Source organism: Dioscorea cayenensis, chromosome 10 (genome assembly GCF_009730915.1).
Source record: "Dioscorea cayenensis subsp. rotundata cultivar TDr96_F1 chromosome 10, TDr96_F1_v2_PseudoChromosome.rev07_lg8_w22 25.fasta, whole genome shotgun sequence".
Taxonomy (NCBI): Eukaryota; Viridiplantae; Streptophyta; class Magnoliopsida; order Dioscoreales; family Dioscoreaceae; genus Dioscorea; species Dioscorea cayenensis.
The window spans coordinates 316,222-342,126 of record NC_052480.1 but is presented as its reverse complement, the minus strand read 5'-3'; the positions used below and the strand labels follow the sequence as shown (position 1 = coordinate 342,126).

Sequence of the window (25,905 nt, the reverse complement as noted above, 5' to 3'; positions counted from 1 at the left end):
TTTGTTTCTATATTCGTATACTGTAGATTTAGTAACAAGCTGACATTGTTGACGTGGTTTGTGGCAAAGCAATAGTTTGACTAAATTGACTATAATCTTTTTAAAGGAATAAAACAGTGAAACCTGCTACCATGACTATCAGCATAAGTCCTACTATCTAGTCTAGCGCCGCAAAAACCAAAAATTATCAACTTGGTCGGCTGATCGTGTCTCTAGGTGGGTTTGATTCCCTCCTTTCTGGGCCCCATTTACATTATCTTTTAAATTAACTTGTCCTTGTGCCTTAACTCAAATTATATATATACATATATGTAAAAGAAAAAAAAAATGATTGTATCTAAAAGTTAATATAAATATATATATATATATATATGTGGCCAGTTGTCTGAGCTGTTCTATATGACCAAGTCTAAGAGGGAAGATTCTGCTTTATCCGACTTCAGGGCACTATGGATAACTGTATGCTTTTGTCTTTTCTTTTTTATTTATTACATTTTTTTTATAAATGAATTATATTTTTAATTGTAGTTGTTGTTTTCTTTGTTTGTTTCTATTGCAATATTTAGTGTTTATTGTTGTTGTACTGTCGTTTATGTACCTTTTTCATGTAATCTATAAGGTTTATTCATCTAAAAAAAATGTTAATATATATTTCTTACTTAATATTTATATTTGAATTATGTCTATCAGACATGCTTGAGGTTATAAAATTTTTAAGGTATTTAAGTAATGAGGTAATTTTTTTCGTAAAAGAAAAAAAAAAAGTAAATAGCCTTAACTACACATGTAAAATTCTCAATTTTAACATTTCAAAAATTATATGCCTGACTTTAGGTTTTTCGCAGTGGTGTACAAGCTGAAAAAAAATAATAATAATTTGAATAAAAATAAAAAGTTAAATATAAAAATAAATTCTCTTTGTTCTATTAGTTAGCAAGGGATGACAAAATTTTTACTCTTCCAAACCTTTTCAAGAAAGGCTTTAACACGCATACTTGCCAGTTGCCACAAAAACTTATGTTTTTTGTCACAAAAATTTTTTAATCAGGTAAACACCTTTTTTTTAATTGTGAATTCTCGGAACGGATCTGATTTATTTTTTTCAATCAATGCTTAAACCTTCATTCTTCTCCTCCAACTGTTACTTCAATTTAGACCACTTGGCTACCTTCTCAAAACACCCGGTTCCACATCTTGTAGGATCTCGTCATAAAAGCTATCATGTGGAACATTTGGCTAGAACAGAATAATCGAATTTTTCAATTACTTGATCTACCTTACTTTATTGTGATTATTAAAATTGCTAATATGCTCATTTGATGGTTTTTCTGCAGAGTTACTGGGAGTCAACAAGTACTCCTAAACGAAGCATCTCAAAAGATAAAAGCAATCCCTTAACTTTATTAGTTCTTAAGCTACGGGGTTGTCCTGGTGGTACCTCTGCAATACCGGACACCACTCATGGATCCTATGCAGTTAGGGAGTGATTCACTTCCTATCCTTTTAGTTAGCTGATGAAGATCTTTGACACCTTCTGATGTTTTTCATCTTCTAGCTATCGAATTCTTTTTCGCTTCTTTCGTTTTTGTTTGATCCACTATAATTTCCTGGGAAGTATATCACTACTAGTGATGACTTTTCTAATTCACTTGGATTAGGGTAGATCCATTTTCTCTTCTTCAGTTTTCAATCTATACTCGTTTTTGTTTGTTAAATAAAATTATGATTTATCCACTTATGTTTTTTTTTTTAAAAAATTATTATGTCTGAAGCTGATATGCTAACAATCATTTATACAATTTCCACGCATGTCAGTCCATCCCATGGCTAATATAGTCAGACTTCTGAATCCAACGGTCAAAGTCATAAGACCAAGAGACGTACAAATGGAAATTCGTAGCGTATGAACATCCTTCAGTTAAAAAAAAAAAAAAAACAGAGATGTAGAAGAAGGATTGATTAAGTAGGAGTTACGAAAAAGGCACGAGATATTTAAAATCTCGGCATCAGAGCGAGGAATCACAGGCTTTCTTCTTTTTTTCTTTCTCAGAGTCCAAGAGCGAATAATAAAGAGCAGAGAAAGAGAGAGAAAGGTTTCATCTTTTGGATTTCCAGCAATAAATATTACTCTTATCTTCTTCGTCATTGCTTCTTCGTCTCCGAGCCACAAGAGAACTCCATATAGAACCCCCTTCTTCCCTTCCCTTTGGATCTCTCATGGCGGCTGTCGCACTGAAGGAACAACTAGCCTCGCTGATGGACTCCATGTACCAGGAGGTACTTTGGTCTCTTCTTTTGGCTTTTGATTTCGTGTTTTATATGGAGAATTTTGACTTTTTGGTTTGATCGTGTTAGGGTTTTGTGAGATGTTCTGGAATTGGGGGATTGTTGTTATTTGAGTGGTTTTTTTTGTTGCAGGGGTTGCTGGATGAGCAGTTTCAACAGTTGCAGAGTCTGCAGGATGAGACTAACCCTTGCTTTGTCATGGAAGTTGTCACTTTGTTCTGTGATGATGCTGAGAGGATTTTTGGCGAGTTGGATAAAATAATGTATGTTTTAATTTTTAATTTACTTCATCTTTTGAGTATGCGTGTTTATGATGAAATTGGGAAATTTTTTTATTTTTATTTTTTTGGTATTTGCTTTCTCAGGAATCAGCCGGTGATTGAATTCCAACAAGTGGATGCTTATATCCACCAGCTCAAAGGGAGTAGCTCGAGGTTTTGATCTAAATCCCTCTTTTTTTTAGTGTGTTTCTATGGATTCTAGACTTGATAGGATGAATTGTGTTTTCTGGTTAGTGCTTGGTGGTACTGAGCATTGGAAATGGTATTTCTGCTCATCTGTTTTAATTGATTAATTCTTCTTAGTATTTTTCTATGTTCACTATGTTTTTGAAGGAAAAGCATGTGCTGTTGATGTTTTTAACTTGGCTAGTTTTTTATTTTTTTTTCTCTGCATTTGGTGATCGAATTGCAGTTCATCATGATCTTCTCGTAGTACTTACAATGTTTGTGAAATTATGATTGAAGATATCCTCATTTGCAGTTTTATTAAAGTTGGAAAGCGGGATGTTCTTTTTGGTCATATTCATTCTAGTTATTTTTCAACCTACGGACAGACTGATTGCCGTGTCACAAGGACTGGATACAAAACAAGTTTTTCATTTCACACGGTTGACATTTATGATCACATGTGTTAATATAAATGAACTTACTGGCTTTTGACCTTCCCCAATACTTCTTTGTTTTGTACGCCTAGCGTGTGTCAGTTTTCCTTTTTGTACTTTTACTTGCCAGGGTAACAGCACTTATCTCACATAAATGGTACTCAGAGTTGAGGGTTATATTTTGGGCTTCATGGTCAAATACAAATTGAAATGATTATATCAACTCTTTATTAGCCTATTTCTTTCACTTCTTTATCTTCATCCACCAAGTGCTAATTTTTCACAGGCCATTGTGTTTGTCAAATTCATTTGCGCTCATATGTGCTACTGGTGTACTATTTTACAGTGTGGGTGCTCAGAATGTGAAATTGGCATGCATTCAGTTCCGTCATTCCCTTGAGGACAATGACAGAGAAGGGTATGAATTGATTCTCATGATCATATCATGGTTTTGTGAACAATTTTTTATTTAAACAACTTCCAGGACACTAATAGAATATTTTGTTATTTTACAATGGCTTTTTAGGTTATTAGTTTTACGGACTCTTTAAGATCTTTTGTTTGGTAGCTTATTGTTTCATTAGCCTACTACACTTTTGATATTATTTTTAGTTATTTGGTGGATTAATTTTACATATTATTTGAACGCCTTTTGTTAGATAATTAATTTTTTTTGGATGCCTTATAATACCATTTTGGATATTATCTTTGGAGAAAATGGAGTTTACCATAATCTTGTTTTTGGGGCAATAATCAAGAAAGTTTTTACCCTAAATTATTGAGTTTGGTTGGCTGAATGGTAGTCTTGTGGAATTTTATCTTTTTGATGTTTTTCAAGTAAACCAAGGAGGTGTCGATAGGATCTTGAGATGATAAGATAGATTTTACATACTAAACTGTGAGATTCTCACAGATGTAAAGATCTTTGTGGTTATCCAAGTTTATTTCATGAGTTGTAACGACAAGCTCCATTCTGTTTAGGATATAATGGCTAGTGCCTCAGCGCCGTGATTTATTGGCAATGGAAATTAAGTATCTGGTTGAAGGTTGGTGGGATAGTGATCTTCTAGGACTTGGGTTATTTATGAATCATCAATCATCTCCGATTTTCTTGGTAGATGCTGTTAAGAATATTCTGCCCCCAAGCTCCCCTGATCAATTTATGTTATCCTTTTTTTCGAATGCTTTCATATGTCTACTAATACTTATTAATTACTCAGTGGACGTTAAGATCAACGCCTTGCCCTTTAACCCTTGATATTTCCTCTTTAGCACAAGCACTGTTCTTTTAACATGGCTTTTTTCAAATAGGTGCCTCCGTGCTCTGAATGTTGTCAAGCGTGAATATCTGCATCTAAGAAGCAAGCTTGAAACTATGCTGCAGGTAATTGGAGCATTCTTCTTGAGTTTTCATTTTTCAGGTACACAATCGTAATGAATACTTAAGTCATACTCCAGTCAAAAAAAATGTTGCCTTGGTAACAGAGTTTAATATGTCAAAGGGGGTTTTCATCGCTTCCAATTTCCAATATTTTTGTTCTCTAATTATAACTTATGAAAAATAAATTCATCTACATTGTGAGTCTGAAACTTCTAAGCAGAAGGCTAAACTTTCGCTTGTTATTATGGACTGCATATGCAACCATTGTTATTTGTATGCTTAGAATTACTATGATTTAATTTGCGTATGCTCTGCAACTCTTAGGAATCTGTGTTGAAGTTTAGACTATATATGTTTGCTAATTTCTCGTGGATCTGTTGATGCAGCTGGAGCAGCGGATTCAAGCCTATGACAAACAGAAAAATTGAGGAGAAACTTTGTGAGCATGCCTGCTTTGGTTCCAGTGTCTGCTAGTTATTATGTTACATAGGACAGACTCTCATTTATAAGTATTGAATAAAATTTTGTGGTCGTAGATGTTATGAACTGAGTGTTAACGTATGAAGTTCTCTGTAGTTAAAGATTTCTATGCCGAGAGCAGGCCAATTTGTGATTGACAAGGCTGCTGTATATTTTGTATTTTGTTACAAATGAAGAATCATTGAGCAGGATCAGTTTTTTTTTTTGTTTCAGTTCCAAACTTATACAAAGGAGCCAAAGTGAAGGACTAAAGAATTACTCCAAAATTTTGGTCAGAGCTCCATCTAAATAATGAGCAGGATGCAATTTAGATTTACTTCATATTGTCTGTGAGTTAACCCAAATACGTAGAACATGGTGGCTCTACGTGCCACAATATATGTTTTTGTGAAAGATGTGTAAACATAAAACGTCGCAAACGCATTGTTCTTACATTTACAAATCATGCACAAGGTGCAAGGACAAGGGCTTATATTGCTACACAGACTCGGTTGAATTTAATTTGGTGACTATGAACATCTCTCTGCCATGGCACAACAAATGGTTTTAAAAGCCGAAATGAGTCTCCCATCTTTAACCGTTTTGTAGCCTACTCACCTATCTATCTATACACAGTGCATTCAATAACCGTTGAAAGGCCGCTGTTGATGGATGTGGTTTGATGATGTAAGCAACAAAAAAATGAAAAAGAAAAGAATTAAGCGAGGGGTGGGCCACCGTGCCTGTCTAACTTGAGAGAATCCAGGATGTGCAGTCTTGAAGCAATTGAAATTTCTGACGCCTGGCAATGTTTAAAAACACCTGCATTTTGTTATGGAATTCAGAGGAGTCTTCCTTGACCCTGAATATGCCACCACACACGCATTGCTCAGCCAAGTGAGCCGCTTTTATTTGCCTACAGCGCAAGCAAACCACATCCTGCAAATGAAAAAGCCTTTCCCGTTGACGAACTATTTGAAGCAGAGCGTTCTCCATTTGCTCTCGGTTGTATGGCTGACCGCACTGTGGTACAGCACACCGCCACTCATGCTCCATAAGAACCGAATCACGACAAAGGTCCAGGTCTCGGCAGTCATTGCAATAGCTGCAGCGCAGACAGTAGATAGTGCTCGGATTTGTTTTGAATAAGAATCATTCCTATGCCTCATCTATGTGTTCATATTTGTCTTCTCAAGTTTCTACTACTTAATCCTTGAACCCCAAAGCCCATTGGTACTTTTGTAAAATTTTCAGGAATTTTAAATTCAGATATAATAAGGCTTATCTAGTTATCTGATAAGAACTTGATAGGCAGGTTTTCAACATACCTGCAAATGACATTTGGTAGTGTGAACGTTGGGGATGGATCATGGAACTGTGCCTCTGGAGAGAATTCTTTTACCCGGACCAATTTCAACAAATTCTTCCTCATCCTCTGCAAATGACATGTGACATATACTCATTTGAGTGTGTGCTAGCAAATTATTGTGGTTTCTTTTATGAATTCAATTCCGGTTTAGCCATTTAGCAGTGTAAAGGGGATGCATACCAGGACATCATGCTGAACATTTAGGTCAAGGGCAAGAACAGCACAGACATGCTTAATAAACTCCAATGCTGCATCTCCTTTGTGTGGATGAGGAGCAGCTTGTTCTAATGCGTGACTTGTCTGGTCATCTGTTTCCATTTTATTTTTTCCCTTGAGGTGGTGAAGTGTATCACGCACTATCCTTAAAAGTTTCTCTGTAAAATAATTGCTGATCTACAAGATGCAAGGAGGCAATAAGAAGATGTTTTGCCAATCAATTTAACCCGATTTTCTAAAGATAACATTGCTCTTACCTGTTCTTTGAGATACTCTGTAATACATGCTTGAAAAGTCTCAGAAGCTGCTATTGTGATTGATGGAGTGCAAGTGTTCTCATCCCTTGCAGACATCCTACTTGCAACCTGTTCCCTCAAGTACTTCCATGGAATATACAAGAACTCGGAAACAACCAAAACAAAATGGTCCTGTGAGGCATTCAACATAATCCAGTAAGAGTAAGATTGTCAGACATATTATTGAAGATGCACAACAAATAGATGATACTACTGGATATAACAATGTGAATAGAAGATTGTGACTGACCTGAGTCATCTTTGGCAAGCATTCTGCTATATTCCAACTTGAAACGATGTCAACTTCAGATTCATCAATAACAGCTTCAGTCTGGGATCCAGGTAGAGACTTAGCCTGAATCCCCCCATAGTTATACTGCCACAATAATAAGAGTAGACTTTAAAATTCCCATGTGGTCTGAAAATTAACCGGCAAATGACACCCGGATTAAGTTATTAAAAAAAAACATAGATAAAAGGAAATAATATTCAAATGATCAATTTCTGAGCAGATTGAAGGGCACTATATATTCCTGGTGGCAGTAAAGAACCTGATCCATAAATAAGAATGAATGCCAGTAGTGCATTGGTTCAAGCTCAATCCACTCAAAAAGGTCCCTGTAATGGCAAAATATTAGCATATTAGTAAGCAAGATAGATTAGTGTAATTATAATCTAAATTTCATTAGTGGACAATGAAGCACCTTGTTTGTAGAGTTTTCAGTAAGCAATCACAATATGCATGGGCAGACGGCAAATCCATCTTTCCGGTGTCTATAATGATCTTTGAGAAGTTTGCAAAGATTATTGTGGCGCCTAACTTTCTAAGCTCCGCCAGAAGTAGTGCAAAAACCTTTTTCATGACCTATATAAATATTACAAGAAAACTTAATGGGCAATAGCATAACTACTAGAATAGAGACCTAATAAACATTTCACTGCCTCATAAATAAAAACAAAAAACCCTTTTTACATATATGTGAAATGTGAAGCGTAGATAGCACAACAGTTTCACAGATATCTTGCTTGCAAATACATTCATACATGGATTTGACTCAGTAAAGATGGTCTGTTAAAAGAGGATCACAACAAACAATCCTCTGTCAAACAAACTAGAAAAATTCAGTTCAATAGCATAATGTGAAAATCTTTAAACATGTTTGCTTTAAAGATCTTATCAGCAAGTGAATTCAACAAGCAACTGACCTTGTGCAGTAAACGATGAAGAGCTGGATCATGAAGTTTGGAGAGCGGACTGACATGCACAATTAGCAACTTGATCAAATGAGGCAAGAATATAGTTAATGATTTAGCCTAATAAACCAACCTGCAAAGCCAACGATATAGATGCTGCAAAATTGCATCTGCAAACACATTTCCAGATGTGACAGCATCGGCAATGCACCTCTGTATTAGTTGCTTGAGTACTCTAAATGCATGGACGCATGCGCTAGCTTCATCATAGTTCACATCACTGGCAAGCGATCCAGAATGCATGTCATGGTCATAACCAAACAATGATCCTCCTTCCATTTCATCCACCTGGCTACTCTTTAAAAGAGCATTGACAGCTAGATGATGGATCTGCCAAAGCATTAATTCACAAGTTGTGGTATGCACATGTAAAATTGATCTAGCATCTCATTTGGAATGTATGATTTCCAAAACACTTGTGATTACCTTAAGTTCAACAACTAATTTTCTGTATGCCCCTGGATAAGTGAGAGATGGTTGACTGACCTGCTTTACAAAAGTTTGTCACTTACAAATTATTGAAAGAAATAAAATAGATTTCAAGCAAACAGAATACCATTAGAAGCATCCCTCCTGTATACTAAATATGTAATTTCAAGTGCTTACTTCATCTGCAAAGCAAGAATCGCCTTCAAAGCTACCTCCTAGGTCAGGAATCCCATCATCAGATATCCACAGTATCTGTGCATAAAAAGGATCTTAACAATCAGAGTTAAGAACTAAGCAACAATACACCAACCAGTGATCACATGAGAAGTATAAGAAGATATTTTTATGCCGTTCAAGTTGAGAATTAACCTGCTGCTGATCCCGTAGTGCTCTGGAGAAGAAAACATCGGCGGTAAAAAGAAGCCAATCAAGCTCAAAGTTTCCCAAAGGGACCTGTCAAATAGTTTATAAAGAGAAAACTGTCACAAGTCACATCAGTTATTTAAAAACATGAACTTGCTAGTTATGCAAAGTACAATACATGCACATATCTCGAAAGGTGAATTCTTTCATTAAACCATTGTAATGAAGCAGCACATCTTTGCATGCCAATTTTACCAGCTGCAAGTTGCCATCCGAGTGCCTGTGAATCAGTCAAATAAATTTTAAGGACAACCTTCCGTGAAGTTAGACAAGGCATAAAGGAAAACATATGACAACTTTAGTGACATGAATAAAAAGTACCTGATAGTTATTATCCCTTGCATTGCAAGGAATCTTGATACAGGGAAAATCATCCAAAGTTCGTATTCCTAACTTCATAGCTTCAATGTTTGGGCATTCTATAATCCCAATGGCAGGACCAGGGTGATGATGCCTGTTAGAAAAACATTTAATCAAAAGTCTAAATTAAAACACCTAAATTATTTACAAAACATAGGAAAGAACAAAATCATAACCATACATAATCAAATGATACATTTTTCTAGCTCCAGGAATTTTAGTTATATTTAATTAGCCAATTTAATCAAAGAACTCAAGAGGAAGAAGACAGAAGGATTAAAAGATGCTCAAATGTCTTAGTATTAAATGCCGCAAATATCCAAGGTGAGTAATTCCCAAGGCTAGAAGGTTTAATCATGTTGAGAAACTAATATGTATAAATGCAGAAATATCAACTGCAGATTAAGATTAACAAAGCAATAAAATAGCATCAATATTATAAAAGGGCAGTGGAGATAGTAATATATCAACACCTGTATTCTATCAAAGCTCTTTGCAAAAGTTGCTCACCAGCTTCAATTGACCGAACATAATCTACCTGAGCATAATTAATCATCAAGAATTAGTTTGGATGTATTAAATGCCTCTTGACATAGGTCGAGCATACCATACCTTAAAGGTAGTATTGTTCTCCCGCAAAGGAGATTTGTTGGACAAGCCTTGGCAAGCTTCTCGGAATTGTCTTTCAAGAAGGGATGATGACAATTCCCTATTTTGAAAAGGATTAACAACCACGACCAGTACTGTACAAGATACTGGAAAATATATGGCATATAATGCCCTTCCGTCGGACAAGCTGAGGAAAAAATAATCTTAGTATATGACTTCCGAAAATTCACCACACGATTTAGCTTTATTTTTAGCTTAACAACTGTCCCGACCTCAGGCAACATCTTGAATGATTCATTGCAACTTCCAAGATATTGAGTAAATCAAAAAAGATAAGTTTGCTATACTTTAATATAACAAGAAAGTGAGACAAAAGCAAATAAACAAGGCCGTAGGTAGCATGGCATCAAGAAACTCAAAAGGAAGACCTACATGTGTGTCTCTGGGAAAGACTAGATATAAATGAAGATTGGTTCAGGAATAATGAAGTTCTTACAATTTACAGTTAGATTGAAGATGATATGATCTATAAGATCAGTTAAAATATAAAGAAAAAAAAGAAAGAAAAGAAACATGCCTGTGAATGCATATCAAAGCAGCAAAAGATAATATTATCATAAATAACTAGTACTAGAATTTAAATTTTAAACTATGATGTGGAATCAACCATTAAAGAAAAAAGCAAAATATAGCAACATTAGCAATTGTTACTTACCTATGATACAAATAGAAGAACGAAACATTGCGCTCTAAATAAGAGCATTCTGCAGTAGTTTTCATATGCAACTCATTCAGTGCCCAGCCTTCCTGGGTATTACGAAACTTGGCAGTTTTGTCTACTTTGCAAACACAACCAATATGAAGGATAGCATTAAACTCCAATGACAGCTTTGTCTCATATATCCCCTGGCAAGAGTTGAACTATAATTATTAGCATATATACCCAACATGAAATATAAAAAACATTTGATAACTGATTGCATTTAAAAAAAAAAAAGCTTCCAATATATGTCCCTGGAATTTGAAGATAATATTATATGTATAAGGATAGTCACAACATGTGACATGCAATAGTAACATATAGCGGGCTGAAGTAACATTTTCCAATCTATAATAACAGAAAATACTGAAACAGAACAAGAAATCCTGGGTTCCAGAATGTAGAAGTTAGCCCTTCTTGTAGGCAATATTAAAAGATGCTTGCAACTCCAGCCTCACAAGGTCGCACAATAACCAAAATGCACTGGAAGTAAGAGCCAAAGGAGGCTAGGTTGAATAATTCATTTCTCAGCAATGGATTTGACAAGTTGACAAAGTTTTACCTCAACTTCTGGATCTGCTAGGTGAATTGCGAGCTTCTTGCTTTCAGCCCTAAACTGGTCTTCATCAATAGCAACCTACATACAAAAAACAGATACCACAGGTTTGATAACATAGTGCAATCAAAGCTCAATCATTTGTTATTCTAAACATATTACATTCTTGATGAAAATTGGGCACCTCAATGAGATTGAAGTTGGGTTTGTTATGAGGTAGAATTTTGTTCACAAGCCTTCCAGGAAATTCTTCAGTAATTGGTGCTTTGGAATTGAGATAGAAAACTCTTGGCACTTTGATGGGGACTTTAAACATGCTTCCATCTGCAACAACCCAAGCAAAATAGCACCCAAGTTGCGTGCTTGAAAGGATTTGAATTATCTGTCCCATAAAAAATTTGAGTTTAAGTGATCATTGTCGTGGACAGTAAAGTATAGTCAGATTCACAAGGCAAAGTGTGCCTTTATAGTTACTACCTGCCAGTGTGATCGAATAAGGGCCATCTCGTGCTTTCTGAAGAGTGTAACAAGCCCACTGCTATCTTGGCCATGTCTGGAACTTAGCTTAGAACTGACCAATTTAATGCTGTCATTGGACTGATGTGGTTGCTTAATGCTACCTAATCTGAATACCAATGAACTGTCAGGAAACAATATAAAGGCAAATATCTAAGTCACAACTATGAAGAAGGTTAAACAAGCAAAATCACTTACTTTCGCCTCTTTCTTTCTTCACGGATTGTTTTCCATTTCCTCTTCTTAGCTTCAAGCCACCCTTGATAATCAACTTTTCCTGTCAATGAATTCACTCGATGTGCCATTTTGACTCACTGATATAAGAGGCTTGTGCAACCTCTTCATAGCAGCATTGTGTTGTTGGTCTTCAGGAAGAACCCCATCCACTACACAAGATGGTTTGCCCATTAAGTTTTCTTTATTAAGCTCATAGCTGTGGGCTATGGGCTGCTTTCTGATTCTGGAAGTACGCCCTTCATGTATGGCATCCTCCAGATCTTGGACATGTGACTCCTCTAGCATGGCCTCATCTTTGCTGATTGGAGCAAAGAGATCAATTAGTTTGCGTTGCCGAAAACGTTCCTCTTTTTCCCGGACCTTTCTGTGAAGCCAATCGGGATGAACTACTCTTGGAACTGGGTTAGAAACCTGATAGTGCACAGCTTTGGAATTAGAAGAAATGTATAGGAACATCTATACACAAAAAAATTGCTCTGAATTTCACAGCTCAAACCTTCTGCATAGCAGCAGGAATGGTTATAATCTTTTGAATAGCAGAACTTAGACGTTGCCTGTAATAGGACCAGTCAATAATAGACCGGATTCCAACACTAGATGAGATCTTGCACCACTTGCGAAGATAAAATTTTGCAATTTCTGGATAAAGAGAAACAACAAAATGAGATTTTTATAAATCAGATTTTTCTGTTAAATACCCAATTCAACCCAAAGCATATGAATATATAATAATCAACAATGCAAAATTAATATCTTGATGATGAAATAAGATAGACCATACCTGAATCAGTTTCAAAAATGGCAACAGGGACAGCACGCTCACTTACAGGAGTGCCCTGTAAGCATTAGGGGCACATTAGGTCGAAGATTTGGGAAAGATGAAAGATTCAAGAAATCTCAGTTAGAAAAAATTGATACCAATATTGTATGTACAGCTCAGAAAGAAGAATAACTATACAAGCTCAGAAAGAAGCATAAAATTTTTGTCGTGATCGCTCTTGTTGGATAAAATTTATGGTTGCATAAAAAACTACCCTTTCTAAGCACACCTATCCAGGAAAAGAACACTAGCAACAAAGCTTGCTTTCCTCATGTGCTTGAATGCAAACCACCCTACCCAAGCCCATGTCACCCAGCTGGATAAGATGTAGAAACCACCATTTTAACATTCTTATTTTTAGTTACACAATATCTGAAAAACAGAAAAAAATAATATGCAAAAAAAAAAAGGGGCTATTGAGATTAGCATACTTCAGAGGAAAAACACTGGATGTAATTTACACGTGGATGAGATATTGAAATCAATAGTTGTAAAAGTAACACACAATCTAGCATCACAAGCACCTCTGCAAATGCAGATCTCAAATAAAGAGTTGGCTAGTTACCCGCGGTTCACATGCAACTATGTATTGGCAGCGAAGTCCTTTGTCTTTGACCATAGTGTCTCCAAGAAAATCAGCAAGTCGTCTTGCTGTTGTCACAGAACATGACTTCTGCTCTCCATAATCAACTAAAGATTTACTCATTGTGCTTGATTCAGATATGTAATCAAGCAACTCACTGTCAGCTATATCAATTCCTTGGTTCTGGCAAAAGCATATAAACAAAAGATCACTAAGATAACGAAGGTAAAAGTTAACCAACAGTGTCAAGCTGATCAAACTATGCTTCCACAACTTACATCTAAAAGATCAAGCCACCGGTTTGCAACAGCTGCAACAGCTGCATAGCACTCTTCCAAGGTTGACCCATAAAGAAACTTGTCAAAAACCTCTGCCTATTGAGCAGAAAACCAATCAATATCACTCCCACATGGCTCACCATGAAGTGAAGAGCAGCATAAATTCTAGCAAATGGTGGTCAATCATGTATTCAGAAAATGAAAAATAGAAACATAGAAGCCTTGGTATGCCAAAAAATTAAGCACAACAGATGCCTAATTCATGGGAGTAAGATGATGGAGATTTCCAGGTTTCAATAGAAAATGTGGATTGCAACCTCATAGCAACAGACAAAACTAAACGCTTGACAGAGAACTTTCACAAGCATATGGAACATAAACCAAAGGATGTGATGATCACACACACGCACAAAGGTATGAATAATACAAGAAGCAAAGCAACATACCTGGAAAACTTTTATTAGCTTCAGCTCACCTCTCCTCTTGATCTCAAAACCTTTAAGCTCAGCCAAGGTTCCATCATGATTAAAAACAGCATAACGCTTCTTGATCAAAATACCTTCTTCCTTTGAAGCTGGAAGGATCATTGCCTGTTATGACGAAATAAATACTCAATATGAGATGCATTGCCATTGACTTTAAACCAAAAGGAGACATACAATTCACCATTTCACCTTATATGGTCCATCCACTTCAAATTCAATGGAGCATTCACTATGTGTAGTATATGTCTTGGTAATAGGATCTTTAAGAGTCTGTTTGAAGAGAGGAAAGAGAATTTTATAAACAAACATGTAATTTGTGAGATTTTCACGAATCTTGTCTGCCAGTTCCCCACCTGGTATTGATCATTAGTGTTGTTTTGGGCAACATCAACATTAAGCATAACACACGGATAAGAGATTGTCAGCTTTCTCTTTGCCTGTCTGCAAGGCAATTTAAAAATGATAAGCACCTTAAAAGAAAGGAAATTAAAAAACAAACAATGACCACACAAGAAGTTAGTCTTCTACATAAATCACTTTACATAACTAAATCTTATAGTTAACTTCACTCAAAGAATATCTCACAACTGACAAGTGATGATATGAGGAAATATTGTGGAAGGTATCAAGGTCTTCCCAAGATTATCAGTCTTGAGCAGGTTGGCAACCCTCATTTAGCATATTCCTGATAGTACCAAGACTTCATTAACCTTCTGCATCAAAATGGATACACATTGTGGACTTGGAGGCCTCTAGATTTACCTAATATAGCTTTTTTCAGACAGGAGAGGAGAAAATTTACTAAATAGAAGATTTAATATGACAAATAATTATCTAGTTTTTTTTTATAGGATATTATAGTTTAGATTTTATCTGCAAGATTTTCCTATTGATTTATCTCATATACTTCTATACCTTTAAACTTCTTTTTTAAGGCCTAAAGACAATATTAACGTGGTTGGAATAGATAAGTACAACAATATGGAAAATAGCAAGAGAAAAGCCTTGGTTTATTATGGTAAGTATATGTAAGAACAGGACTCAAATTAAATCCAGATTATTGCATGGTGCATATAGAAATACTAAAAAACAATATAAGTGGCAATCTTGATGTGATTTTCGACAATCAAACAAACTTACTTTGTTTCAAAAGTAAAGTTCTCGGGGAAAGATCCTGGAAGAGCACACCAGATACCGTCAGTGTCCAATTCCAATGGCCTCCCAATTTTTTCAACAAGTAAACGAGCATTCTGGATGATCTTTGCACCTGTGTAAGTGACAACTCCAGCCATTTCCATTGAGTACCATCTTGCACCTCTTTAGGAACCAATCATGTAGAAGAAAAAGAAAGTCATGGAAAGTATAAAATAAACCATGAAGAAAATATAGTGAAAGCAAATGACTCTAAATCACCAAGCATAAAAAGTATAGAATGCAACTCACTTGCGCATGACATATCCATAGAATGAATTAAGTATGCATTTATGAGCAAGTTGTAGTGAATCATAAAGCACAACCATATCCTGCAAACTCAAAAGAGGAGCCAGTGAAAACAAGCATTCTAAAGCTGATCATAGCCAACACTCAAGAAATACAGCCAACCTGTGCTTCTTGGATCATCATGGAATTCCCACTTGCCTTTGCTTCAGCTAATTTTCCCTTCCAAATCTTATTAAGACCTTTATACTCATACCTTCTATCTCGAAAACTGAAATTAGATCATGGCGGATATCAATTAGAATTAACATAGCCAGGAGGTCCACTGCAACTACTTATCAAAAAATATAAAACTAAAAACCCAAAACCTCTCACTATGAAAGAAAGTAGAGACAGCCATATCCAAATATGCAAGTAAAATAAATGACAGTAACAAACTGTTGCCAAATATCATGAATAGTAGGAGTTGATGTCTGCTAACCTTCGCACAGTATCAACATAAAAAGGATTTTCACGCATGCAGATAGCAGCTTCTCGAAGCTCAGTAATGGGCTTGTCAAGAACCCTTTTATAAGCCTGTTAAATATTAGGAAAACATTCATTACATGTTTTTCCAGAAGCAAGCCTGCGCTAAAGTACTTGTATTAACCTTTTGGCAATATTTCCTCAACCTATCTTTAAGCTTTGCCAGCTGTTCTGTTTTTGGAAGGTCAAGAAAGGGTCTTGAGGACTGCCCATCAACATTTTCAATGATTTCAGACTCTATCTGATTCCTCAGGTGAAAATAATCACTGAAAAAATATGATGATTTATTCATATAAGATTATTTGGACATACTAATTTAACAACATATGTATGAGTATGAAAAGAGAAAACCTTTTCTTTGCCATGAAGGTCTCCCCTCGCCAGACCCATTCAAGCTTGCGGAGACAATTTTTGCCAGGGCGATTGAAATCACATGCAGTGCAAACAACATCTGATACTATTGATGGTGGCTGAAACAATATATTTATCTCAATAATCAGTACATTAGCGTAGATATGTCTAAGAACAAGATCAGAAATAATAAACATATTTAAGGTAAATGAAAATGGAATTAGAAATAAAAGTAACTCAAAAGCTACTCATATAAAAGCACAACAGGTACTATAGTGCAAAACATGTAAAACAACCTAGTTGCTTAGAAATATTTTAGTCAGCAAGAAAAATATAAACAAAAGCTAACCTTAGCTAATTAGGGCAAATAGGAGAAGAACATGATCAAGATGTGTCTATAACCTAAGCATGAATCATGCTGATACTGCACAAATCAATCTAACGAACCATTCATAAATGGCAAAGAAAATAATGAGATCACAAAACTGGCTGGTACATGCAATCTATATCAGCATAAACCATTTTATTCTAAGATGCCCAAATCCATTTTCTTCTCTAGGTTAGGCCAGGTTTATTTCTCTCTTATTATGGGAGAAGTGTTCCTATGTGAAAGAGTTTTTGATTATCAGTTGCATGCTATATAGAATCATCATGAAGCAATTCACCATTCTCTCCAAATAAATTACTCGATCAGCTAATTGGTAACATGAGTTTTTCAAAAGCATAAATGAAGAACTTTGTAAAGGAACGTTCTTTTCCATGTAATTAGCACAATACCATCACAAGCAAGTACCTGAAGCCTGTTTGTGAGAATGATATTTGGATACATTGCTGCAACGTCCAAATGATAAATAAGAGGGCACTCTTCACGTGTTGGATGATCTCTCAATAGTGTAAGCTGCAATAAGCCAAATGATTACTGAAACCTCGAGGTGAATAGATATTCTGGAAAAAATAAAATAAAATAAAATAAAGCATGCATACATATATGCGACTAACAAAGAAAGTTGCAAATCAATCAAGGTTTAATAAAGATTTAGGAACAAAGTGGAACAGGAATTACCCCTGAAAAATGAATTTTTTTTGAAAAATAAATTATTGAGCAGACTAGCAATTTAAGAATAGGAACACCTGCGAAAATTATGAACAAGAAAATCTGCAGTACTAAATTTGATGGCACCTTATCTAATATCGCCTTCTTCACATCTTCATAGTTTGATATAGAGTCAACATCCATTTTCCCCTCTGTGCTTATGGCATATTGCAAATCACGATCAAGATTCCTGATTAATTGCTGCAGATAAAAAAAATCATAATAATTTCATGTTGGAAAAACTTTTACGTGAAGGAATACTCATAGTTTCATGCATATATGAAAATATCAATGTACGAAACAAGAATTAAAAGCTTTAAGTTTTATTTCTAAATATCATTTTTCGTCCAATTTAAATACATTATTTTTAACATAGCTGTGTGAAAATTAAAGACCTTCGATGTTTACAGAAATGATTACCTCAAATGCCGATGGATCAAGTTGAAACTTTGTGGGAAGATCAGATCTAAATACCCCACTTTCTAGGCATTCAACATGCCCTCCTATGTAAGTTTCACTTTCTAGAAGGCGATTGTTGTAGAACTTCTCTGGATCTGCCTGATGTTTGTTGGGACAGATGACATTCGCTTTATGCGCCTGAATGTAAATTAAATCAATCAATTCAAGAGTCAAGTGGGGATCATCCAGCTAACATAAACAATATCATACAGGTACGTTGCTTGAAAAAAAAAAAAGGAAGTTCTCTGACAACCCCACCTGAACCATGAGAAGCATTTCACAAAGGGTACCACTTCCCTTGCGCAAGACTTCATCAGGTGGCATGGGAATTATAGTTGCAAGAGAGAAAATAAACGGATGCACATATGTCATGTAAAGATAGTAAGTTGCCACAGCATCTGATACAGAATAGGACGCCATAATCTGAAACAATGAAAAACCAAAACCATCCTCAGCAGTTCAAACAACGCACATAGCAATCATCTGATTTGAGAAATCTAAATAGGTCTGATAACCGACCCAGGAGCAAAAGATTCAACTGAAAATAAAAAAGTCAGAGCAGTTACATTTATTCTCCGGGCATAAGGCATATATGCGGTGTCATTTATATGACATACCATAAACCATCACATCATGTATGATTAATTATAACAGCACTTCATCAGTTAAATTTTGCAGTTTGAAAGGACATACCTGAGGTTGTTCCATTGCAAATCGAACCATGTCTTCAGGATTTACCTCTAATGGATCATAACCCAACTTGGCCTTTGTAACAGCCTATAGACAACAGGAGAAAATAAAGTTACCAGAACATGAAAAAAAAATGATCAAACAATAACGGGAAAAGCAAATTATCCATAAATAAAAGAAAAAATCCACATTTGCATAAGAAAGCGTCAACAATAGTCAACACCAAATAGATTGATAAGGCCAATTCATACTATATAAAATACTATATAGACACAAAATCATACAAATAGCAAAACTGCAAATGAAATGAAACTATCTAAGCTTGGTCCACAGACTAGAGTAGAAAACCCATCCATAGCAATAACTGCCCGCCCTAACCATCAAAGAACATCCATCAATATTTAAAAGATGAATGCCCCTCAATGTCAAAGATTTTAGTGTTATCATTATTGACAGCATTAGATGATGAGAGGGCTCTGGATCATTCAAACAAAATGTTAGCTAAACCACTAAAAGAAACTAAATATTTTTGATGAAAAAATCATGGCCCAGGATATGTAATTACCCACAAGATATTTGTATTCATGTCTGCGATAAGTGATAAATTTGGAATCCTAGAAAGTTGCATTCAAAGCAAGAAATTTGAACCTGCATGATCTTTTGAGAATTTTGCATGAGAAATATATAGCGAAGGACGAAACAAATAGCCCAAATTTCCAGATTGACATAATTTAAGGAATGATAATCAACAAAACTTGGCATGCAATATGGTTCTACCTAATCTTCTAGGACAATGAAAAGACTACCAAGAACTACACATCTAGAGAGACAAAACAAGTCAATGAATTCAAATCAAAGAAATCAAAGAGACAATTTAACTGAAGTTCCCCTGTTTGTGTCAGAAAACATTGTAAATCCCAGAAAATTTGCGACCAATAATACTTTTCATTTCCCAAAACATGGTTCACCTTGAGGCCTTGGCTTCCTTGGGGAAGATAGCTGTCACGTTTAACCCAAGCAAAACAGTCTAAATGGCAAGAAAATTTAGCACGGCATTCTCCTTGATTCTGGTCACATTGGAGGCCTATTTCCTGAAAGATCAAATCTAGGTATCATAAGAAATCAGTGAACTTATATGAAGATCACCAGCAATGAAAACTCTATTTTTATGGCATGAATTAAACCTCAGATATCAAAAAAACATGTAAGCAAATTACATTTGCTTCTCCTAACCAACTGCAGAAAAGACAAATTTGGCCTTCTCAATAAGTAACTAAACAAAACTGCAACAAACATATCTCTTCTCACTTCATAAATGTAAATTCCATAGCAAAAGAAGTTAATAGAATACTACGGATATAGATAATTTCACAGCTACTTTTACAATCAACAACTTTGCAGCAACAGTTGCATAAGTTCTAACACCTTACATTATAATGCAGGGGATTCTTATAGGTAAAAGCATTTGGAAAGGCAGACCAGCATGACATGCATGGACAACATCATATCCATACAGGACAGGAATCAGATGCTGGTAAAGTTTTTCTCAGAACCTTAACAAGGCTTAGCATCAGAAAAACTTCAAACTGCATACACTCTTTGAAATGTAAATAGGCATGAAAGCGCATCAGACGCCATGCTTTATTTTATAACCAATCGCAATACATCAAGGAACCCTCCAAGAGTCAAAAGCATAGCTTTGAAGAAACTGACAATTCAAAGAGCATGCACTTAATGAAGACCCAGCCTCAAGTGTTGCAAAGAAATATTCAATATGACAATTGGTCTTAGCACCGGATCAAGTTAAAACAATGAGCAGCAACAACAACATATTTCAGAGAAGAAATTAAACTTTGGCCACCTTCACAATGGCATCTGTGAAGTGTGAACTACTGTGCCATCAAATATAAATGCCAATACAAACCACAGAAACATTGTATGGAAGAAATTAAAAATTTGGTCCCCTCCATACCTCACTCATTATAATCCCATGATGAGCAGCTCTTTTCTCTAAGAATGGCCAATCAAAAAAATCACCGTTATAAGTAACATAAATTCCAGGTTTCACCTTTTTCATGTGGTCAAACCATACCCTGAGAAGCTCTTTCTGCAATGAGCATGACAAGAAGAAAATTTGAAAATATAAAACACAAAGCATATACACCACCAAAGAACAACTTAAATGTGTTGAGGACAGAATACCTCATCTTTGACATTTTGAACTTTGAACAAACCTTCAAATTCAGGTTTTGGGGTATATTCCAGATCCTCGATATCATTCCCCACACACTACATTATAAGAAAGAAGCAAGTCAAAGTATATGTAGCCAAGGAATCAGAAGAGCAATGATGTAATGTGCATGAAGGGCAGCTCCAGGCATGGCATATAAAAGTACTCTAATCATTCTAACCACAAACAATTAGTTTTTTTAGAATTATTGGTAGACAAAGCTTTGATTAAACAAATTGACATCTGAGGAGTATTTGAAACTAAATCTCACCTCTCGATTGATTATAAGGTGCCCTTGCCCATCTATCATGTATGATATCATCATAATGATGTCATATTCAGCATCAGGAAATTTCAAAGGTAGTTTCGTTGTCTCTATATCAAATGCACAAACATGAACTTCAGCACGTTGAAGAAGATCAGCTCTTTTCTTTAACTCAACACCCTCAACGGAAACACTAACATCATACCACTGTCCACACCTAACATCTGCACAATATTTCAATAGTAAGAACGGTATGACGATGAATGGAGTCAAAAAGGATGAGGCAGAATGAGATGCATGACAAGTACCCCTTACCCATATCAATCGCAAAGCGAACATGATATGGAACATCATATTCACGTAAATCAATAATGCAGTCCAAATAATCTTGTGGTCTTTCCACTCTGCTGAAAATAAGAGCATAATAGCCATTACAAACAAAGAAAGAGTAAAGTTATACAACACAACCATGAAAAAGAAAGATATACAGACAAAGTGAAGTATGCTCAGGCAAACAGATGACTAGTGATAAAGAACAATGCACAGAATGGAAACTTCCACCTATTGATGCATCAGATGGGGAAAAAATTAAAAGTAAAAGTAAATCTACCAAGGTGATTATAGAGAAGATGTATTTAAATGCACATCTACCTCTTATCACTGTATATGGACTCAAATGCTTCAGAAGTATCCAGTTTTGATTGGTTCCTTTCAACAACATGCAGCAGATCATTCTTTACATGCATTAATTGCTGTACAGTATCAAAGCATATCTTCAAATATGACCTACATAAACCAGACAGATGATTTCTCTGCCATATCAAAAGAAACCATTTAGAAAAAGCCAAAAATTACATCTTTCACAGAAGAATTCGCTGCTAAGGCTAATGTACAATCAGTAAACTAAAAACCTGTTAGCAGCTTACCAAAGATAAATCTTCTTTATCTATGATATCTATGTTGGCAATGTATGATTCATAGCGTCTCTTGAGATACGCCTCAACCTCAGACTCCATTTTGTCCTACAGCATCACAAGTGATAACAAATGATCACCCAAGAATACAGGCATGAGACAATCGAAAAAGGATGCAACTTCGCCACTCTCTCCAAATCAGACCCATACTTACCTTGGCAGCAGCATAGAAATAAGGCCGAAACTTGTGTTTTGCTTTGAATGTGGATCCATCCTGTACCAAAACATCATATGCAGATCCAGCTTCAGCTGAACATCGGATAATTCTATTTTACATGAAAAGAGGAAAAGAATTTCAAAATCCTTACCTGCGTAACAAAGTAAAGGTCAACACAGCTGTAGATCTTGCTTGTATCTTGATCCTCCCAAGATGACTGCAAATCAGAAGACATCCAAAAATTTAGCGGAATTATAATCACAAAAGGCCAAATGAAACAATAATCAAAACCAGATTAAGGGAATGAATTTCTCACAGAGGCTACAGTGAGAAGCCAACCGAGCCGCTTCTCGCCTTCGGTGAAAGGACTGAAACCTAGCTTCGATTCAAGCTCCTCTTCAGCCGAGATCCGGAGCTTCTGCTTCGATATGCCTCGGGAGTCACCCCTAACTCTCCTCCGAGCATCGCCATTCATGGCCGATGATCTCCAGCCCGGATCGATAGAGTAGATCAGAAACCCTAGATCGAAACCCTGAACCTTTCTCAAGGGCGGGATGAAGCCCTTTCATAAAGGATATTTTCCCGCGCTGCCGCCATTTTCATAAAGGCGAAAATAACCCTGGCTTAGTTTCAATATTTCCGAACCATGGCCGTGACGTCATCAGATCCAGAAACTGGACAACATCCACCGTTGAATCAATCAGACCAGGAGAAGTCATCAACCATTCGATCGTTAACAAACGGTCAAGATCTATTCAACGCATGGTATTCATCGTAGTATTTTATTTATTATAAGAAAGCGCTGGTTTGGTCCCATCGAGGAAACCCTAGAAAAACCTCTCTGCGGCCGAAGAAGCTCAAACGAGAACTTCATCACCAGCCGTTTCAGGTGAGCAATCATCTCTCTTGTTGATTTTTTTCTCTTGTTCATGCATGAATGTATCATCTTCATACTTGTTTGATTATGATGAGAGTGTTGATGTTCATATGTTTGATTATTAAGTGTTAGTGTTCAGTTGTATACGTGATTTTGTTCTGTTTATAGAATGAAGGTCATTGCTGCCTATTTGCTTGCTTTGCTTGGTGGGAACTTGAGCCCTTCTGCTGATGATCTGAAGAATATCCTTGGATCAGGTGCTATACAATGTCCTGCAACTCCAAGGTTTCAAATTTTTGTCATGTTAAGATTGTATAATGCTATGCTATTCTACTTGAATTTCTGCATGAATGTGATAGTTCCTTGTGGTGATCACTGATGGGAGTATTTGTTATCTGGAGATTGTCTTCTTTGCTTCCATTTGACTGATGATTGTTAAAGGGAATTTGGAAAGTTTAATGTGGCAACTTTTTGTCTTGTTGAATTATATAATGTTGTGCTACTTCAGTTTGTAATTTGATTTTTTAAATTAAACAAGAAAATAGTTGTAGTTTGAAGTTGTTAATCAATAAATCCTTTTTAGAGATTCGATCAATATGATCAGTATTATGATTTCCTTGTTAATATCTTTTCTTTTGTGTAGCATATGTCTTTTTAAGGTATATATTGTGTGATTTAAAAAAGCTTATGCATGCCAATAGAAATGTTTATGGTCCTAAAAGCCTACTTAGGAAGTACTTCACCAATGCACTTGAGAAAATAGAAAGTGAAATAACATCACCCCCTAAAGTGACAGCTTAACTATCATTTTATGAGAATCAACATTGCATGAAAATTCCATCTGTGGAATTGCTAAATCTTTTCACATCAGTTTATATAATCAAACATGCCAGTCACTAACCAATGACATTTTAAACATTGTATCAATGCTACTTGTTGTTTTTCCAATGCTTGAGTTTTCTTTGCTAGTAAATATGACTTTTCTCTTATGTGACAGTTGGAGCTGAAACTGATGAAGATAAGTTTGAGTTCTTCTTATCTGAAGTTAAGGGCAAAGACATAACTGAGCTTATCGCTTTGGGTAAGGAGAAATTGGCATCAGTGCCTGCTGGTGGTGGTGGTGGTGGTGCCCTTGTGGTGGCAACTCCTGCCGGAGGGGCTTCCACTGCTGGCCCCGCTGCAGCTGAGCCAAAGAAGGAAGAGAAGGTTGAGGAGAAGGAAGAGTCAGATGATGTAAGCTCTTTAATAATTGTGTATTATTTTGCTTTGATATTTCAAAGTTTGCTAGTTTGCCCTTTTATATTTGTCAGAAGCAGAGGAAGCTGACCTAGATTTTTTTTTTTTTGCTTGCTTAAATATTTGAATAGTAGCACACTCTTCTTCTCTCTCTGAGTCATGAAATTAAAGTTTTTTTTATTGTTCATGGTCTCTGCAGGATATGGGCTTCAGCTTGTTTGATTAATTGTTTCTTGGGAATCACCTTTCGGTGGATTGTCAATTTATGCACTCTGGCAAGGATGTTAACTTCTGGTACTATAGGGCTTTATCTTTATTTCTAGAACATAGGCCATTTCAAGCCAACCTCTTTTTGTGTTCAATGAACAAACAAGTTTGGAATAGGTACAGTGACAGTGAAGGGTTTTCTTTTTCATTCTCTTTTAATGCAACATTTTGTTTCGGCAGATTAACCTGTGCATCTTTTCATTGTTGATTTCTAATTAATTTCTATGTACTTGAGATTTCTCTATATTGTCAAAGCTGTGATTCAAGGTCAACGAGGAGCTAGAATGAAATGCATGAGATGTTTTTGGTTAAAATGCATTTAAAAAAGTCAGACATGCATGATTCGTGGAAACATCTCACGCTTAACCTGCATTGCAGGGATGCTGTTTGTCTGGCCGCGATGCTATAGTTTATCATGATAGAGGCTATAGTTTATCATGATAGAAATTGCTGATACCCTTATGTTGGGCTTGATAATGTTGGAAACTATGCTTGAGAAAAATATCTAAAGCCTTGGGACATGTACACAATCCACTTGCATGAATTATATCAGGCGATGTTGGGGTCATTCAGCTGTTTTGAAAACCCACCATATCCTCTTGTCTCTGCCTAAATAGTAGCCATACGTTCATGAGACCAGTTTGAAGTTTGAACATTAAAGAAGAAAATATCAGCCCATAATCCTTTTCCATGCTTCTATTTATCCGGACAAGGACTTTGAACAGACTGGCCCATACCATTCACACTCTTCAATCAATATTAGCAAAAGGCATCCATTGTAGAACACAGAAAATCAAACTTTTATGCTTGTTAAGGTCCATCTCATTTGACATTCAGAAAAACTAACGATCACGTAAACTAAATCCACCAAGTTACTGCCATTGCCGTGTTGTGTTACTGTGTTAGTCACCTGATGGAACTGGGGACCATGATGTCCCAGTCAAACTCAGTCCCTTCACAATCATAAGCAGACCGGCAAAGGAGCAGGGGAAAGAAGATGAGGATGTGTGAGCCACTGGACAATCCTTAACACAAAGGTTTACATACTTACTACTTTTTATCAAAGGATGGAGTCATGGAGAGATCAAGAAGCAAGGGGTCACTTTCTATGTTATTGTCTCGTCTTGCCTCTCATCAAACTCTG

The 25,905-nt window shown here is 36.0% G+C and overlaps 3 protein-coding genes across 4 annotated transcripts; 2 read left to right on the top strand and 1 right to left on the bottom strand.

Moving 5' to 3' along the window:
* Window positions 1-1,938: 1,938 nt before the first annotated feature.
* LOC120269945 (histidine-containing phosphotransfer protein 2-like) lies at window positions 1,939-5,510 on the top strand. 2 transcript variants are annotated; one of them, XM_039276930.1, is made up of 7 exons: window positions 1,939-2,277; window positions 2,419-2,549; window positions 2,652-2,720; window positions 3,516-3,587; window positions 4,481-4,553; window positions 4,937-4,989; window positions 5,244-5,510. In XM_039276930.1, exons 1-6 carry the CDS (start codon window positions 2,218-2,220, stop codon window positions 4,976-4,978), a joined length of 447 nt encoding a protein of 148 aa, XP_039132864.1. In that variant the 5' UTR covers window positions 1,939-2,217; the 3' UTR covers window positions 4,979-4,989; window positions 5,244-5,510. The 2 variants fall into 2 exon arrangements, with proteins under 2 accessions (XP_039132864.1, XP_039132863.1); XM_039276929.1 differs by lacking the exon at window positions 5,244-5,510 and having other exon boundaries at window positions 1,941-2,277; window positions 4,937-5,224.
* LOC120269944 (DNA polymerase epsilon catalytic subunit A-like) lies at window positions 5,226-22,953 on the bottom strand. Its single transcript, XM_039276928.1, is given in 50 exon segments — window positions 5,226-6,114; window positions 6,338-6,444; window positions 6,559-6,771; window positions 6,852-7,022; window positions 7,141-7,266; window positions 7,442-7,508; window positions 7,595-7,755; window positions 8,097-8,145; window positions 8,218-8,474; window positions 8,571-8,630; window positions 8,751-8,825; window positions 8,943-9,026; window positions 9,115-9,216; window positions 9,318-9,450; window positions 9,830-9,894; window positions 9,969-10,152; window positions 10,681-10,871; window positions 11,288-11,362; window positions 11,466-11,663; window positions 11,759-11,906; window positions 11,996-12,072; window positions 12,074-12,445; window positions 12,531-12,673; window positions 12,816-12,870; window positions 13,420-13,620; window positions 13,716-13,811; window positions 14,162-14,305; window positions 14,390-14,470; window positions 14,554-14,641; window positions 15,341-15,517; window positions 15,644-15,723; window positions 15,803-15,908; window positions 16,119-16,213; window positions 16,287-16,428; window positions 16,514-16,632; window positions 17,307-17,411; window positions 17,694-17,807; window positions 18,027-18,203; window positions 18,324-18,488; window positions 18,759-18,842; window positions 19,724-19,846; window positions 20,728-20,862; window positions 20,958-21,044; window positions 21,257-21,474; window positions 21,566-21,654; window positions 21,902-22,062; window positions 22,177-22,272; window positions 22,379-22,438; window positions 22,533-22,598; window positions 22,698-22,953. Coding segments are annotated over 50 exon segments (6,639 nt in total). The 5' UTR covers window positions 22,857-22,953; the 3' UTR covers window positions 5,226-5,756.
* Window positions 22,954-23,188: 235 nt separating this feature from the next.
* On the top strand, window positions 23,189-24,946 carry LOC120270627 (60S acidic ribosomal protein P2-2-like). Its single transcript, XM_039277682.1, has 4 exons — window positions 23,189-23,270; window positions 23,427-23,515; window positions 24,256-24,491; window positions 24,694-24,946. The coding sequence occupies exons 2-4, from the start codon at window positions 23,428-23,430 to the stop codon at window positions 24,718-24,720; spliced, it is 351 nt and encodes a 116-aa protein (XP_039133616.1). The 5' UTR covers window positions 23,189-23,270; window position 23,427; the 3' UTR covers window positions 24,721-24,946.
* Window positions 24,947-25,905: the final 959 nt, after the last annotated feature.